The sequence below is a fragment of the Parasteatoda tepidariorum genome, chromosome 3 (genome assembly GCF_982258835.1).
Source record: "Parasteatoda tepidariorum strain Cologne lab strain chromosome 3, Ptep-v5.0, whole genome shotgun sequence".
Taxonomy (NCBI): Eukaryota; Metazoa; Arthropoda; class Arachnida; order Araneae; family Theridiidae; genus Parasteatoda; species Parasteatoda tepidariorum.
The window spans coordinates 62,234,267-62,250,790 of NC_141757.1; the positions used below are offsets into that span (position 1 = coordinate 62,234,267).

The 16,524-nt window shown below is 25.8% G+C and overlaps 1 protein-coding gene across 2 annotated transcripts; it reads left to right on the forward strand.

The window, feature by feature from the left end:
• Positions 1 to 99: 99 nt before the first annotated feature.
• Positions 100 to 16,524, forward strand: LOC107436987 (alpha-tubulin N-acetyltransferase). 2 transcript variants are annotated; one of them, XM_043040823.3, is made up of 10 exons: positions 100 to 520; positions 1,436 to 1,490; positions 3,453 to 3,547; positions 5,024 to 5,186; positions 6,114 to 6,258; positions 7,083 to 7,118; positions 9,368 to 9,473; positions 11,419 to 11,516; positions 13,510 to 13,615; positions 15,088 to 16,524. In XM_043040823.3, exons 1-10 carry the CDS (start codon positions 345 to 347, stop codon positions 15,200 to 15,202), a joined length of 1,095 nt encoding a protein of 364 aa, XP_042896757.2. In that variant the 5' UTR covers positions 100 to 344; the 3' UTR covers positions 15,203 to 16,524. The 2 variants fall into 2 exon arrangements, with proteins under 2 accessions (XP_042896757.2, XP_087015576.1); XM_087159450.1 differs by lacking the exon at positions 7,083 to 7,118 and having other exon boundaries at positions 102 to 520.

Genomic DNA, 16,524 nt, shown 5'->3' on the forward strand with positions numbered 1-16,524 from the left:
TCTTTGGTTTATTAAAGAAATTTTCAGACATTCTAAATGAATATGAGAATATAATAATTTAATTAAAAATTCAAATGAGAAAACTATATTTTATTAACTGTAATCGGATATGTGTAAGCAAATGTAAACAAACATGAAAATTTTTTTGACAGATGTGTTCTCTTAGTTTAATTGCAGTTAATCTAATTTCGGCTGCAAAAAACTATACAATTTTCTAAATTTTCATGATTATAAATTAGAATAAATTTGTTGATTCATGTTAATTTATTGTACTATTTTTATTTGATATGGACAATACATACGTGTTGTAAAACAAGTTCAATGCACTTTATGCTTTTCTAAAAATGGAATTTCAACATGAAATAAAAGAAATTCTTCCTGGTGCAATAACTATAATAGAATCTAAGGATTCCAATTCAGTTTTACAAATATATAGTTTAAAAAATCTTGACAATCACTGTCAAGGTAAAGATTGGATTTTTAATTCTGCAAGTAACATTTGGGATGCTGCTTTACGGAAGTAATTTGTTTTTCAATTTGTTTAATTGTATTCGAATTCTGGTTGTGCGTGAGTATTTTGACGAGGAAAGTTGATTAATATTTTAATTACTTTAAACGCATTATAAATTGAAAGTGAGCTATAATTAATATGCTTGTTAGTTAAAATGATATTTTACATTCTGAGTTGAGATCTAAATTTCGGAATATTTCCAGCTATGAGTTATACCCTTCGACTTGATCCCTTTCTGTGATTTTTTTTTTTAAAAGTTTATCGCTGGCCGCTGCCTGGAAGTTGCCACGCCTTGGCGATTATTCTGCAGCAGATCACGATACATAGGAAAATCTCCCCCATGTTTGCACCAACTATCATCACAAGATGCATAAGAGTTTTGTACTAGCAAAAGTTTTATAAGATTAAAAGTTATAAAAGATGTGGTTGTGAATTGTCTTGGGGTGTGGTGACAATGAACAGAACGACCTTCGGATCTGTTTCCTTCTATTACTGTTCCTCACGTTTTTGAGTTGTTGCACAATTTTTGCGATATCAATAATGTAGGTACTAATAAGGAAATTTTCTCCTAAATTTATTGTTCCCATTCTATTTTAAATTATATGATATTCATCTACTTATATGAGCCATTTAAAGATCAAGTTATTATTGACAGCAGTGATGGTAAATAGTGTTAATTGGTAGTACTTAATTTGTGGTAACAGTTGGTAAATGATTCTACTATTGTTTATACTGTGGTAATAGGTTTTTTACATTTTTCAAAATAATTAAATACCAAATTATTTTTTCATAGCTCGATGTAAAAAAAAGTTTGATTTTTTTTGTTGAAGGATATCTGTACTCATACGCACATTTTAAGTGTAATTTAAATTAATGTAAATTATTTTTGCACATTCGAACTTAAAAAATATTTTCTCTTTTTAGAAAACAGGGAAATTTGGAAAATGTGATTGATCAAATCGGCCTTGCTTCTTCACGGGTAATTATATGCATATATAGATCATAAGACTTTATTCATATGAATGTTATAATTAATCTAACTGGGTTTTTTGGTTTTCAATGGTAATTATCTATTAATAAATAATAGGTTAGTATTTTTTTCTTCGGTGTGGCTCTTTTAAAAGTAGATTGTAATTTCTAATAAACAACTGAAAAGAAGATTAATATTTTTTTTATTTATTGTAAGTTCAAATAAATTAATTAACCTGAGTATTATACTTTTTCACATAGAAAAGTTACAAATTCATTTTTAAGTCCCAATCTATTAACGTGATTAGCATATCATTATGATTATTAATTTGTAATATTTCTATTTATTATTTCTGAAAAAAATGATCTTTACTATATTTTCTTTTATTTCAAAGCTTAAGCTTAAAGATATTATGACCAGACTCGTATAATATACATGAACGTTATTTGTGGGAAATTTGTCACCATCGTGGAAATTTTTTTACTACCTATTGCTGAAGAGGAAAAAAATCCTCCTCTTTAAAGAGACTTTGTCTTTTTTGAATTACTGAAGGGGGAAAAAAATCAATTTTATACTTTTTTCTACCGATGCGAAATTGATTTAAAACTGCATTCAAGCAATTTAAATTCGCACATTGCAATTCCTATTTACGCAATTTAAGATTGCACAACGTATTTATAATTTCATGATTTTATATCAGATATCACGTTTCATATTCACGTGATTCAGAAGCCACTATTATAACCGTGTTCAAGTGAATTAAAAATTATAGATCGAAATTTGTATTCATGTGATTTTAAAATGAAACATCAAGATTCGTATCCGCATGATTTTGAAATAAGACATCAAGATTCGTATTCACGTGATTTTGAAATTAAATGTAGAGATTTGCACTTGCGTAATTTAAAAATCACACCTTGGAAATTCAAACAATTTAAATTGAATTGATATTTTTATCAAAAGTTCATAGCATTCTGTAGATAAATACTTCCTACATACACCTTTTCTTGTGCAAAATTCAGGCATTTTATCAATTATTTAAAAAGTGTTATTATTTTTGCAAATAGCATTTTTGGATATTTTCAGCTTTTTTGGTTTTGGCCCAACCTGTGGTATGAATCAATATAGAGTTCTATAAAAATTAAACATTTTTAAAAATAACCGTGATTTTCAAACAAAAATTTTGCTAAAATGTGATGGTGGCAAAAATATTGAATCTACTTACATAATGCATGCAGAATCTTTTTTTAATTGAGATTATGTGTCCCTAGAAAGTTTTTCATTTTGTCTAAGCCTGATTATGCCTACATACAAAGTTTCTCTTTGTTGAATTTATTTCGTGTGTTATTTCTTTTTTGACTATTATTATGACTTTAGTTTTTTAATTATTACGAATGATATGGAACGTGGAGTTAAAAGCTTTTGATCTCACAAAAAATTAATACACTGTACAACTACAGGCCATTCCTTTGACCCTTATTTCCTAGATGAACCAAACGAATAAATCCATGGGATTATAGAAATCTGGTGAATCATGCGACCATTCTTATACTGTATAAAATCAAGAAATAGAAAAGGTGTTTCTGTTTTAGCTATTCTTGAATTTCTTTAGCTTTGTCTGCTGGACCAAATTCCTGTTGGAAGGTTTCAAAAAAATAATAGTAATTGTGATTATGAAAGTATTACATATTACAAATGTTTTGGGATAGTAATATTTGATTTTAAACTTTTTTCAAGTTATTTCTTGTCATCTCGTAAAAGATATTAATATATCTGCCTAGCGCCATATGTACTAATTAAGGATTTTTTCAGAAATTTACTCAGAAAAAGTATTATTACCAACAAATTCAAATACGTAGATAATTTTTTTATCATCTCATATTATAATGAAAATAAATTAAGCTCTTTATATTTGCTGCTCAAATTTTTATTACTTTCCATTATGAAATAATATTTATTATTTTTTTGTAGGCTCAAGATCTAGTAATGCCTATAACTACATTCAAAAAATTACTCCATTCTCATCAGCAAAAGTTGTATATAATTCGAGATGTGGAGGAACCATTGTAAGTTTTTCCTTAATATATATTTGGTTAATTCTAATTCATGTAATTTTATTTTATTTTTTAGATTACAAGTGTGCTTTAACCATCTTATAATTTTCAGATCCGAATTGGGTTTGATACCATTTTTGATATTGATGGAGCGTTAAGAAATTTTACTCTTGATATCAATTTATTATTTCAACTTTTTTTAAGTTGATGTTTATGCTAAGTTATGTTATTAAAATATTTTATTTTGAATGATTAAAAAAAAAAGTTTTGTGTAGTTTTGATGTATAAAAATGATATTGAAATAATGAAGTTTAATTATCCTAATCCTTAGAGTGCATGAATTTTTTTGTAATCATCAAAGTGTTCTTACAACAAATATTTTGTAGGAAAAAAAATTAAATTTTTATATGGTTTAGAACAAATTACTGTTTTTAATAATGAAACTAGCAAGATTTTGGAATCGTTGCAATTGACTTATGAAGACTGTGTAAGATACCAGAAGTTCTCTTCATAGTAAATTATATTTCACCTACTTAAATAATTAAAAGTATAGAAAGAGGGACTTCAGGTAAATCTAGAGTAAATCATGAATTAAATGCTGAAAAAGTTTTTTGAAACTATCAAAATGCAAACAAATCATGGCAGAATTACTCAAGATTAGGCATTAGAGAACTTATTGTAATATAATTTATTTGCATTTCAATATTTTGGAAAAAATCTTTCAGCATTTGAGACTTTATGAATTACTCTATTTTTATCTGAACTCACTTTTTCTATGCTTTACATTTTATAATACTGATCGTGGGTAAACAGGATTTGCCATGAAAAATTTCTCCCACTGAATAGTGTCCTCTAATGCTGTTTGAACTTCACAATTGCCTTGCAAGTTGCAACTTGACTGATTATCACTGGATGTAGTTTTTTCCCCTCTGAAGCAACAACCTGATTGGTCAGTTTTTTGTGGGTAAATATTTTCCGCCAATCTGATTCTCATTCACATGGGGGGAAAATCATAGGTAACAAGAGTGGTCCTTAAGGGGTAGAGAAAAAAAGGTTAGCATTCTAGTTAACATTTGTTAATCACTTCGCAAATTCTCTTTATTTTTTTCAAGAGGGTTACTTAGGTGTGGTTTTATCTGGAACAATTATTTATGGCAACTGATCCTAACATTGTTTAAAATTATTTCAAGCAATTATAGTTCAAATAAATGAAAATCAGAAGTACTAGGTCAAAATATTACTGGTACTTTTTGGATGAAAAATGACAAAGTTTTATCATTTATGCAACAGTTTAATTTAATGTTTAAAGCATGATCTTATCATAAATAACAAGCTTTCATTGAGTTTAAAAAAATGAATAGTAAATTTTTTTGTTATTATTGTACTCTGCTGTTGTTTACTTAGTGATTTTCTAATTGCTACTTTGTACTTGTTTTCACCAAAAACTCCTGACTTACTAACTCTGTAATTGCCTTCTGTCTTCTTTAGTTCTGTAATTGGCATTCTAAAGATTGGACAAAAGCGCCTTTTTATATGCAATGACATGAATGCCCAGCATGAAGTTGATACTATGTGTGTTTTAGACTTTTATATTCATGAGTCGAGGCAGCGTTGTGGATATGGTCATAAACTGTTTGAAATAATGTTAAAAGTGAGTATTTTAGAAGTTGCTAGTATATTAAAAGTTCTAATTATTTTTGATTCTTTCTTCTGATATTTATGCATTTAAAAAATGTCATTAAAATTATTTCACTAATTTTTATTGTCAATAGAAATTGTATTATTTTGTTGTTTAGTCTTAAATATAAATGTATTGCATATTAACAGAAATTTGAAAATTTTAGCTTTTTACAACACCAGACATTTGAAGAGCATTTGTTTTATAATAGAATTAAATTCACTGCTCTCATTCATTTATTTATTTATTTTTCTTTAAAATTTGAATTAGCTTTCCGAATTCTCAGAAAAAAATATTCATTGCCTTTTTTCTACATAAATTAATCTGTAATTTCATTAAATAGTTTTATCATAACTCTGTTGTAATTTTCCTCTGCTAAGAAATATCCACCATTCTTAAACCATTAAAAAATTTACCCATAAATAATCTATCGAAAATTTTATGGTTGTGTAATTTTTAATTATTATTTTTTAATGAAGGTTAGCTTTAAAAATAGAATTTCTCTCAATTAGCCAAAAAATAAAACGAATTGATGGGGATGATCTCAGATGTTGGTAAAATAAATAAATAAGAAAAACGTGATTTATCTTTTTGTATACTATTAAGTTTAATTATTTAAAGGAACTTTTCATACAATTAGAAATAAAAGCTTTATTAAAAACTTTTTGCCTGAAACCTGCCTGATATAATCGAAATGTTCAATTTTCTATATTGACATGTGATTCAACTTAAATAGAGCTGTATTAACTAGGGATAACCTTTGCACACAATACAATTAATTCCACATAAATAAAACGTCGTGATCAATTAATTTTTTTTAACTTTCTCAGGAAACGAACCATATATTTTATTTAGAACTATTCTTTTAATTTTAATTAAATAATATTAATTCTTTTTTAGAATGAAAATGTGGAGCCTGCTAAGCTTGCTATTGATCGACCTTCTTATAAGTTTCTTGCCTTTTTAAGTAAACATTACAATTTAAAAGATCCCAAACCTCAACCCAATAATTTTGTTGTATATGAAGGATTTCTTGACAGAAATGGTATAATTGTTTAATCTATCATTGTATCTTTAATTACTACAAAGTGTAATGGTTTTGAAAATACCTGTCGTATAAGTTCATTCGTAACATGTTGATTTTTGAGTACTAAAATAATCTTTATTCTATTTTTAATTATTTGGAGTTAACTTAGAATTAAACCAAATCAATTTCTGTGAAGCTATATATTTGAGTTAATATGATTATTTTTTCATGATTCGCCTAAAAAAGTTTAATGATTCTTTAATACATTAATTTTAGTTCCAAATGAGGGAGTTTACTCGCCTACTTTTGTAGTCCCTTTTAAATTGTTTGCACTTTAATTGATGCAACTAAGACTTAATTATTTGCATTAAAAATTCATAACTCTTTAATGAATCAACAGATATTTTTATACCTCTACTAATACTTGAATAGAGAAAGTTTAAGATGCTCTGCATTAGCTGTAGGTAAATGTAATAATTGAATGTAATGAAGTATGTAAATAATTTTACCAGTTTTGTATTAGGATTTTTGTTTTTAATTTTCAATATTTTTTCCATTTCTTATTTGTATTATTTTCAAATCTTATTTCATTATAGTTTAAATTTATTATTTTAGTATGCTTTTTTTCATTATTTTTTCATACTTTATTTCATTATTTAAAGCTTTATTATAAATTCTTAAATATTTTATTACTAATGCTTGAAATTTACTTTCATAAACATTTTCTTACATTTTTATTTCCTTTATTATTTATATATATATATATATTTTTATTTTTGCTGCTTTTTTATTATTTCCTCTATGTTTTTCTTTTAATTTCATTTTGCATTATTTTTCATTAGATTTGAGACCACCCATCTTTCTCTATAATGAAAAAGGTAAGAACTTAGCCTTTAATGAAGAGAATTTGCATAGAAAATAAATTCACTTTTGGTATATATTTAATATTGTTATGATTTTTATTCAAAATTACTTATTCTTACATATTCCTTCATGATTCATTTATAAAATGATTATTTGATTTACAGAAAGTTAATTAGTATTGTGTTTATTTTCAACCTGAAATTTCTCAAATGACACTTCTTCCTAATCAGTGTTCTCAGTATCCTCTAAAAAAATTTAGCAATTTGGCTAATCTGTAAAATAAGACATGAGCTTAATAAAAATAAAAGGATGTGCACAAAATAAATTTGTCCACTACCTCCACAATTACTAATCTGAATTCCATTATGGACTATTGAAAATACCAAAACAATTACACTCTAGAAGCTTTGGTTTGTCAAGTAGGAAAAAAAATCTTATGAAAGACAAATGTTCGATTTCAGTCAGTGGCGTACGCAAGGGGTTTAAACACCCCCTTGAGCTCAGATAAAATGGCAAAAATAAAAATTTTAGTAGAAATTATGCGTGCTATTATTTTTTAAGACTATATATTTTTATTTGCCTTTTTTCTCACGGTATTTCTCAGAATACTGAAAAAACATTTACTATAATAGGGTTGTACTTTTGAAACCAAATTCACGTGATACTGTTACGGACTGGTTCCTTTCTGTCCTGCCAGTATAGTTTTCGAGACTAGCTGTCATTCGCGAGGTCTTTACGTGATGATTCTGGAATCCTAGACTTTCTGTCGTCTTAAGAGACAATTCGAGAATTTTGAAGATGCGGTGAAAAATTATATAAAAGGGGGAACGGAGTACAGTGGAGTTAGTTAGTCAGACTAAGAGTTATCTCTACCGCTTGTCTTTCGGAGCTTGTCGCTAAATCTGTTTTGTTTCGTTTTAATAAAAAGTTCATTAAATCACCGAACCTGTCGTCGCCACTATTTCGACTAGTGAAAAAAATCAGTAACAATACCATTGGAGATACTGTGCTCGTTGAAGTTATTCATTCCAGCTCGAAACTTTGAGAGCCTAGCATAGCGGATATTTCTGTGCCAATATATGTATATATATAGATATTTGCTTTTCTTGGATCTTTAGGATGTCAAAACGCAAGAATTTAACAATTTTTAATTATTTTGAGAAAAAATCACGACCTGAAATTAGTGAGGTGACAGCATCTAGTACCAATGTAAGTTTTTCTGTTGTACAGAAATGTGATACTTCCGTTGAAGAAAACGTTTCTAGCATAGCAAAATCTGATGAATGTGAAAGTGGTCCTCAAAGTGTTACTTCCCACCCATATGACATTGGACTTTTTTCAGAAGGACATTGGACTTTGACATATGACATTGGACTTTTTTTCATTATGTTCCTAAACTTAAAAAAATCAAATCAAAATTTTACTAAACAATGTTGTCGAAATAAAAAGTCAAAATTGTCTAGCTGCCTAAATTAGGGAAATAATAGTGCTTTATTACAGACTCGAATTTCTTTTAGTAGTTTCAGAAAATTATGAACACCCCCCTTGAAAAAATTCTGCATACGCCACTGATTTCAGTTAACTCTATTTTGTAATATAGTACATTAGTGGATTTAAATAAGTAGAAAAAATATATTTCTAAAAAGAAATTAAGTTATAAGTAAAGGAAATTACACTCTGGAAGCTTTGGTTTGTCAAGTACGAAAAAAAAATCTTATGAAAGACAAATGTTCGATTTCAGTTAACTCTATTTTGTAATATAGTACATTAGTGGATTCAAATAAGTAGAAAAAATATATTTCTAAAAAGAAATTAAGTTATAAGTAAAGGAAATTTTGTTAGTATTCATCTCTTTTTCTTAGACACACAATTCAAGTGCCTTCTTAAAATTGTGCAGTGTTCCAGTGGGCCCATTCAGGCAAACAGATATTAGATTATTCACATTTTTATGCATGCATTCAATAACTAACTTATCTTTTCGTTGAATTCATAACAACAAACCACCTCTAACAGTCTTTAAAGTGTAGGAGTGTAATTGCAGCAAAGTGTACCTTGTTGCTTACTATTGGACAAAGTTGCTGTGAATGATTTCTTTCATTTAAGTAATGTAACTTAAGTAATGTAAACTAATGTAACTCTTCGTTGAATGTTAACTTTATTAAAATAAATATTTATCAGTTTAAACATTTTTATTGGATGAGTTATTCTTATTTTTTTTATGTATATTTTATTTATATGCATAATTTTTTAATTTCATTTTTAGATTTAAACAAACAAGAGAAAAATTTTAATGTTCATGATGCTATCCATTGTTATTCTGGAACTGAAAATTCCCTAACATGTGGTTCAAACTCTCGCTCTTCCAACTGGTTTGTATATTTCTGTTCATTTCAATTACTACTTATATTAAAAATAATAATTTAATTCTAATTTTAGTAGTATTACTACATTTTTGTTTAATTTTTAATGAACTGTAAAAGTCTAATATTTTTCAACAATTTTATTTATATTAATTCATTGCAAAATTGATATTAAAATTGAATATTGATATTGAATCCTAATTTGTCAGGTAAATATTTTAATATAATGTATGTTAAATGTTAAAGTTCTTTTAAAAAAAAATTGAAATTTTGTTTTTTAAGTTAGAGTATTAGAAAAGGCTCCCTATTTTTATTTAATGTTATAAATTTTTTAAAATCCTAAATATTCACTTTTTATATTTCTTCTCTTTCGCGCTTTTTTTATTTATTTATTTATTATTTTTTTATAAATATATATGAGAAAGCATTTAATTTTTAAAATAACTTTTTCATGATAAATATTTAAATATTTATTATTATGCAGGGAGAAAGGTATTAGTGAAATGATAACAGGAAGGGATAATTTAGTTTTAAAAAAATATTAGATAAAAGAAATGCTAGCTAAGAAAAAAAAATTTATGTGGTAAGAACTGTACTTCTTCACTAATTTGATAGCTAATCTTACATTCATATAAATTCAATCCATTGAGTAAGATATAAAATTATGTTCTATGCAATTAAGTTCAACTATAACTATGTATATAAGAGACATTGCTGTAGATAGTTAAAATACCAATTAACAAAGTGTGCTTTTATGCAATCCTTCTAATGGTATTGGTTAGGAGAATTAAACAGCCTACTTTTTTTTTTCAAATTCAACTTCTTTGGGAAATTTAAGAAACTCCAGCATCAATACGCTATTAAAAAATATAAAACCATTTTTTGTCTTTTAGCTTTGTGAAATAGATCATTGAAATGTTCTTCTGTGTTAGGAAGGACTAATCTACGAATAAAATATATTTATTTTTATTTTCTTTTTTTGCCCTTGTTATTTAAAGAGAAAGTTGTGTATTGAGAAAAAACTTCTATACTAAATTGGTGAACATTTGTTAGATAGAAGAATTTTTTATTTAGTGTATAAAATAAGTATTCAAAAAATACATATAACAAATGTGTATAAATATTATATGTAATTGTAAGGTATAATTTTAAGGTTTTTTAAAACTAATTTATTAATGATATCAAAATAGATATAGATACCCATTTTAGAAGACCTAAGGCACCTACATAAAAAAAGGGGCTAAAAATGATCCAAAACTGAAAAATGTTTGACTTTTATTCATAATAAAAAGAAATTGCAGTATAGAAATAGCATTTCATAAGAAATTTTATATCTTTCAAGCTTCCGTCAAGTTTTATTCAAAATGAATTTTTTTAATATTTATAAAATTATGTAATAATTTTTTTGTTTGTTTTAAAGTTTATTAACTCCTGTAGATTGCACTAAGGTGAAAAGAAATGGATACTTGTCTGATGTGATGCATTTCTGCTTTAGTTGCATTTTGGCCAAGCACTTTCTTTGTAATGAGTATTTTTATATACTATCTGCACCAAATTAAAAGAAATGCCAGCGGATGTTTTTAACATACATTATTTATGTTTATTATAAAAGAATGAAGAATAAGTATTGTACGAATTTTTAAAAGGGATGGTGAATCTTTCTACATAATAGCAAAATAGCATTAGTAAAACTCGATAAGAAATTCCAAAGCAATTTTTATACTGCTAGGAAACAATTATAATTTTTGTCCATTACTACATCAAGTTTCACATTCACCACAAGTTTAATTATTATGTGATTTTAGTTATTGTTTTTTTTAAACATGTTTGTATTTTTTTTTTGTAAAGATCTTGTTTTAAAATGAATATACATATATTTGTATTGAGTTAAAAGTGTTTACTGGACTATTAATTTTATGTGTGCAATTTTTATAGCTACTTTGTTTAATTTTAGTTGTCCCCATAGTGATGAAACTAGTTCTACTTTGGATAATTATTTCAAGAAAAAACGTACTCCTAGTACTGATTCTTTGAAGAGAATGCCATCTCCATGTAAGGCAATTCAAGTATTATTAATTTTTTTTCTTTATTATTGAGTGTAAGTGCTTTCATTCAATATTTTCCATTTCATAGTATGAGAAAAAAGTAATTTAATTTAAATTGCTATTTTTTTAAAAAATAAACTTTTGTCATCAAATGTTTGAAATTTCATTTAAGTTAATCAGATTTCCCATGGTACTTGAAAATCAATCATTAAATTTTGTTGAAGGAAATTAGGACTCCGAAAAGTCCTTGAATTTTGTGATAGCTCCTTTAAAAGATTTTGATTTCTCTGAGTAATTTTCATAGTAATAATAATAATCTTTCCTACAAAATGGCATGAAAAAAAAAAGAAACTTAAAGTGAAATGATAGAAATTTCGATCATTCCTACTTCTTCACCATTTTCTTTACTGAAGATTAGTTCAAGGTCAGCTAAGTGGGAGTCTAGGAGTCTGGACTAAATTTCGAAAAAGACCGTTATCCTTATTTATCCCTCTCCTGAGATTGGATTAAAAAATACAAATTGGGTGTGGGGTAACCAAATGGGAAAAGTAGCATAGCATTAAGTAGCATATTCACTGTGTTTTCATCTCGAGATTATTGAAACTGTACTTACTTTAAAACTATTTGACTAAAATCACAAACAATACAAAATTTGTTAATAAATTTGTAAATTTTAGTTATATATTGATATGAGAGAGTGTTTACTATTTGATTATAGTTATTTTTTAATGCTACATTACTGAAAACATTTTATGTGCATTGATTTTAAACTAATATGAGCTGTTCAGTATTGATAAAATTATACAGGAAACTATAAAAAGTTTATATTTTCTAAAAAGTAATTCTGAAATTAAATATAGTGTATTTTATTATTCTTTTGTGATAAGTTTTGCTTTTAGTATCCTTGAATGGAGCAAATTATGCTTTTTTATTTATTTATTTAGTTTTTATTTTTAAAAGTAATATGGTATATATGTATACTGTTTCAAAAAATGCCTTGATCTCTTTAAAAATTTTTTGTCTAATACAAAAATTATATTAGTTCTGATTTTTTCTTAAACTCACTTCAAAGCCTGACTAATGTAACCCATGTAACTAATGCAATCCAGTGAATGTCTGCAAACAAAATAAAATAAATTTTTATGCAAGATTGATAACTTTAGTACTTAAATAAAGTCTTATTTAATTTTGTAGAACTGGAATAATATGTTTAAATACAACAGAATGTAACTCTTATTTGAAAGCTAACTTAAAATAAATATTAATCAAATGTCTAAAAATTTTTATTCAATAAGTTTTTCTTAATTTTTTTATGTGTATTTTATTTATACGTTACCTGCAAAGTATGAATTCCGGCATTGTATAGAATGCCTAAAATTAGCCGGCAAAGTCTGAAATGATTTATATTTCACACATTGCCTAGGCATTCTTTAGAATGCCAAGTGCTATTTAGGCAAAGTATGAAATAAACGTCCTGATGAGGTTATTATGTAAGTTATGTGCATGTTGCTGTGAATGACCGAAATCGGTGGTTGTTGACTTTCACCGGTGAATGTCGACAATCACATAGTCGCTTTGGTGAATGTCTGAAATATTTATTACATTAAAAAAATACCTTAAAGAAACATCAGTGTAGGGTATACCGGGCAAATGTATACCTACACTGATGTTTTTTATGGTCAAGTGCCACTGCCTGGTATACATTTGCCCGATACTCCAAACACTGATGTTTCTTCTAATCTATTGTCAGTATGTATTAAAATATCGAATGAATGTAATTATATCGACGAATAAATTAGTATCAAATCGGAAGTAATAAATATTTCGGACGTTCACTAAAGCGACTATACGATTGTCAACATTCACCGGTGAAAGTCAACAACCACTGATTTCGATCATTCACAGTAACATGCACATCATTTACATAATAACCTCATCAAGACGTTTATTTCATACTTTGCCGGTAACATATATACATAATTTTTTAATTTTATTTTTAGATTTAAACAAACAAGAGAAAAATTGGAATGTTTATGATGCTATGCATAGTTATTCTGGAACTGAAAATTCCCTAACATCTGGTTCAAATTCTCTCTCATCCAACTGGTTTGTATATTATTGTTCAATTTAATTAAATACTGATTTAAAGATAATAATTAAAGGCTAATTTTAGTAGTATTAATAAATTTTTGTTTAATTTTTAATAAACTGTGAAAGTCTAATATTTTTTAACAATTTTATTTATGTTAGTTCATTGCAAAATTGATATTAAATTTGATGGTGTACCCTAATTTGTCAGGTTAAGAAATCTTTAACTGTTGTTTCAGAGGAAGAAGTTTTTAGAAGGCTAGTTTAAAAATAAACATTATTTACAGGAATTTTATTATATTGTATGTTAAACATATTACTTTAAAAAAAATTTAAATATTTTTTTAATTAGAATATTAGGAAATGCTCCCTATTTTTATATAATGTTATAAATTTATTAAAATCCAAAATATTGCTAAATATTCACTTTTATTTGCTTTTTAATCTCTGTCTCTCTCAGATTTTTTAATATATATGAGGAAACATTTAATTTTTAATAGAGCATTTTCATAATAAATATTTATTATTATGCAAAGAGAAGGATATGTGTGAAATAAAAGTAGGAAGGAATAATTCAGTTTTAAAAAAAATATTGTAAAGAAGAAATGCTAGCTAAGAAAAAAAATAATTGTATGTGCTAAGAACTGTACTTCTTCACTAATTTGATATCTAATTTTATATTCATATAAACTTGGATCTTTTGAGTAAGATATAAAATTAAGTTCTATGATAATAGACATTTTTGTAGTTGGTTAAAATACCAATTAACAAAGTATGCATTTATGCAAGCCTTCGTTAGGAAAATTAAACAGCCTGCTTTTTTTCCATCCAAAATCAACTTCGTTGGAATATTTAGATAACTCCAGCATAAGTACGTTAGAAAAAAGTAAAAATATTTTTAGTGTGACCAAAAATGTAAAACCGTTTTTGGTGGGACCGAAAATGTAAAACTATTTTTGGTCTTTTAACTTTGTGAAAGCGATCATTGAAAAGTTCTTGTCTAACTAATCTACAAATAAAATATGTTTATTTTAGTTTTATTTTTTTTTGCCCTTTTTTATTTAAAGAGAAAGTTATATATTGAGAAAAAACTTCTATACTAAATTGTCAAACGTTTGGCAGATTGAAGAATTTTTTATATAATGTATGAAATTAGTATTAAAAAATACATATAACAATTTCGTATAAGTAATATATGTAATTGTAAGGCATAATTTTTAAAAGTTCTTTAACATAATTTTATTAATGATATCAAAATAGCTTAACTCATGTTAAAAGACCTAAATCACATACTTTTACGTATGTGAAAAATTCATTTGTTCTATAGAAATAGCAATCTGTAAGAAATTCAATATCTTTCAAGCTTCCATCAAGTTTTATAGACCATTCTAGTTTGTTTGTGAGAAAATTCATATAATTTTGTATTAAAAGTGACATTTTTTAATATTTTTAAAATCGTGTGATAAATATATATTTTTTTCTTTTTAAAGTTCATTGACTCCTGGAGAAAACGCCAACAGTGAAAGGAAATGGGCTCAGCTTCAATCATCTTGGAATGTACTTGGTGTTAAACCACTTGATTATTCAATCACTGAGAAAAAATAATGTATTCCTTTTTCAAATTCAAAACTTTTCAATCTTGGTTTTCTGTTTCCTACTTAATTGTGATAGTCTTCTTCAAATTATATTTATTGATTTTTAATCTTTTATATAAATTTATATTTTTACTTTGTTATCTTGTATCGTATTTTATGAACAAATTTATTGTTTCAAAATTCAAATTCCTTGCAATATAAGAATTATCAAAAAATTTGCTTTTTTTGTTTTGAATTTTATAATGAACTATTATTGTGTCTTTAAACATTTTTATATTTCTATTTTATTGAAGGTTTATTTAATTACTTTTAGGTAATCCTGCTATGAATGCATTTATTTATTTTTATATCCTATAAAGTTTTATAATCAGAATCTCATGTTGTATATGTTTTATTAAGGTTGTTTAATGGCTTTGATATATACCGGTTATTTTATATAAAATGTTTTTTATTGCATAGATACATCATTTTTTTTCTTTTCAAATTTTTTTTATTTGAATTCGAAAACATATAAATATATCAGAATGAATTTTGTGTTCAATGATATTTGTGGAATTCTGTGATATTCATGTTCGAATTAAATTAAATTTAATTTATTAATTTTAATCTACTTAATATGTTGTTTTAATAACTATTTTAATCTTCTTCAATGTATTTGAAAAGTTGGAATCAATCTGTTTTTTTGTGTTGATTTGTCCGATAAAGGCTGTAAAAAAAAAAAACAATTTTATTTAAAAAATCTAGCTATTTGGAAATAATACCTATTTTTCCTTTATATGTCTTGATATTTATTATCCAAAAATCTTTAAAAACTTTAAATAATAAAGAAATAAAATTGATTCTTCTTTTATTTCTATTTCATGCATTCTAAACATTATTGTCAAATTGCATTTGTAAATACATATAACATTTTATCAGTTAAATGTTCATTTCCTCATTTTTATATGCTTGAAAACCTTTTATAGAATTCTTGTTAGTTTTCTTACTCAAATATGTTTATATCATACACAGCTGTTATTAATGTAAATTTATTTTTCAAATTATCTTTTGAATTACTTTTTCACAGATATGCTTTTATGACAATAAACTATCATTAAAAAATAAGGACTAACTAACATTGATACACAATACCACTGAAAAGGCTAAGTTACTTATAACAGAAAAATGTACAACTTGCACTTATAACAGCAATGTCAGAAATTGTGCATTTTTTTTATTTCTTACATTTTACTTCATTTCTAAATTTCCTTCCTTTAATTTTTTTTACTGCTTTCTAGTGTACCTATTGCACGTGTGTTGTATTTGGTACTACAAAAAAATAAATAAATAAAA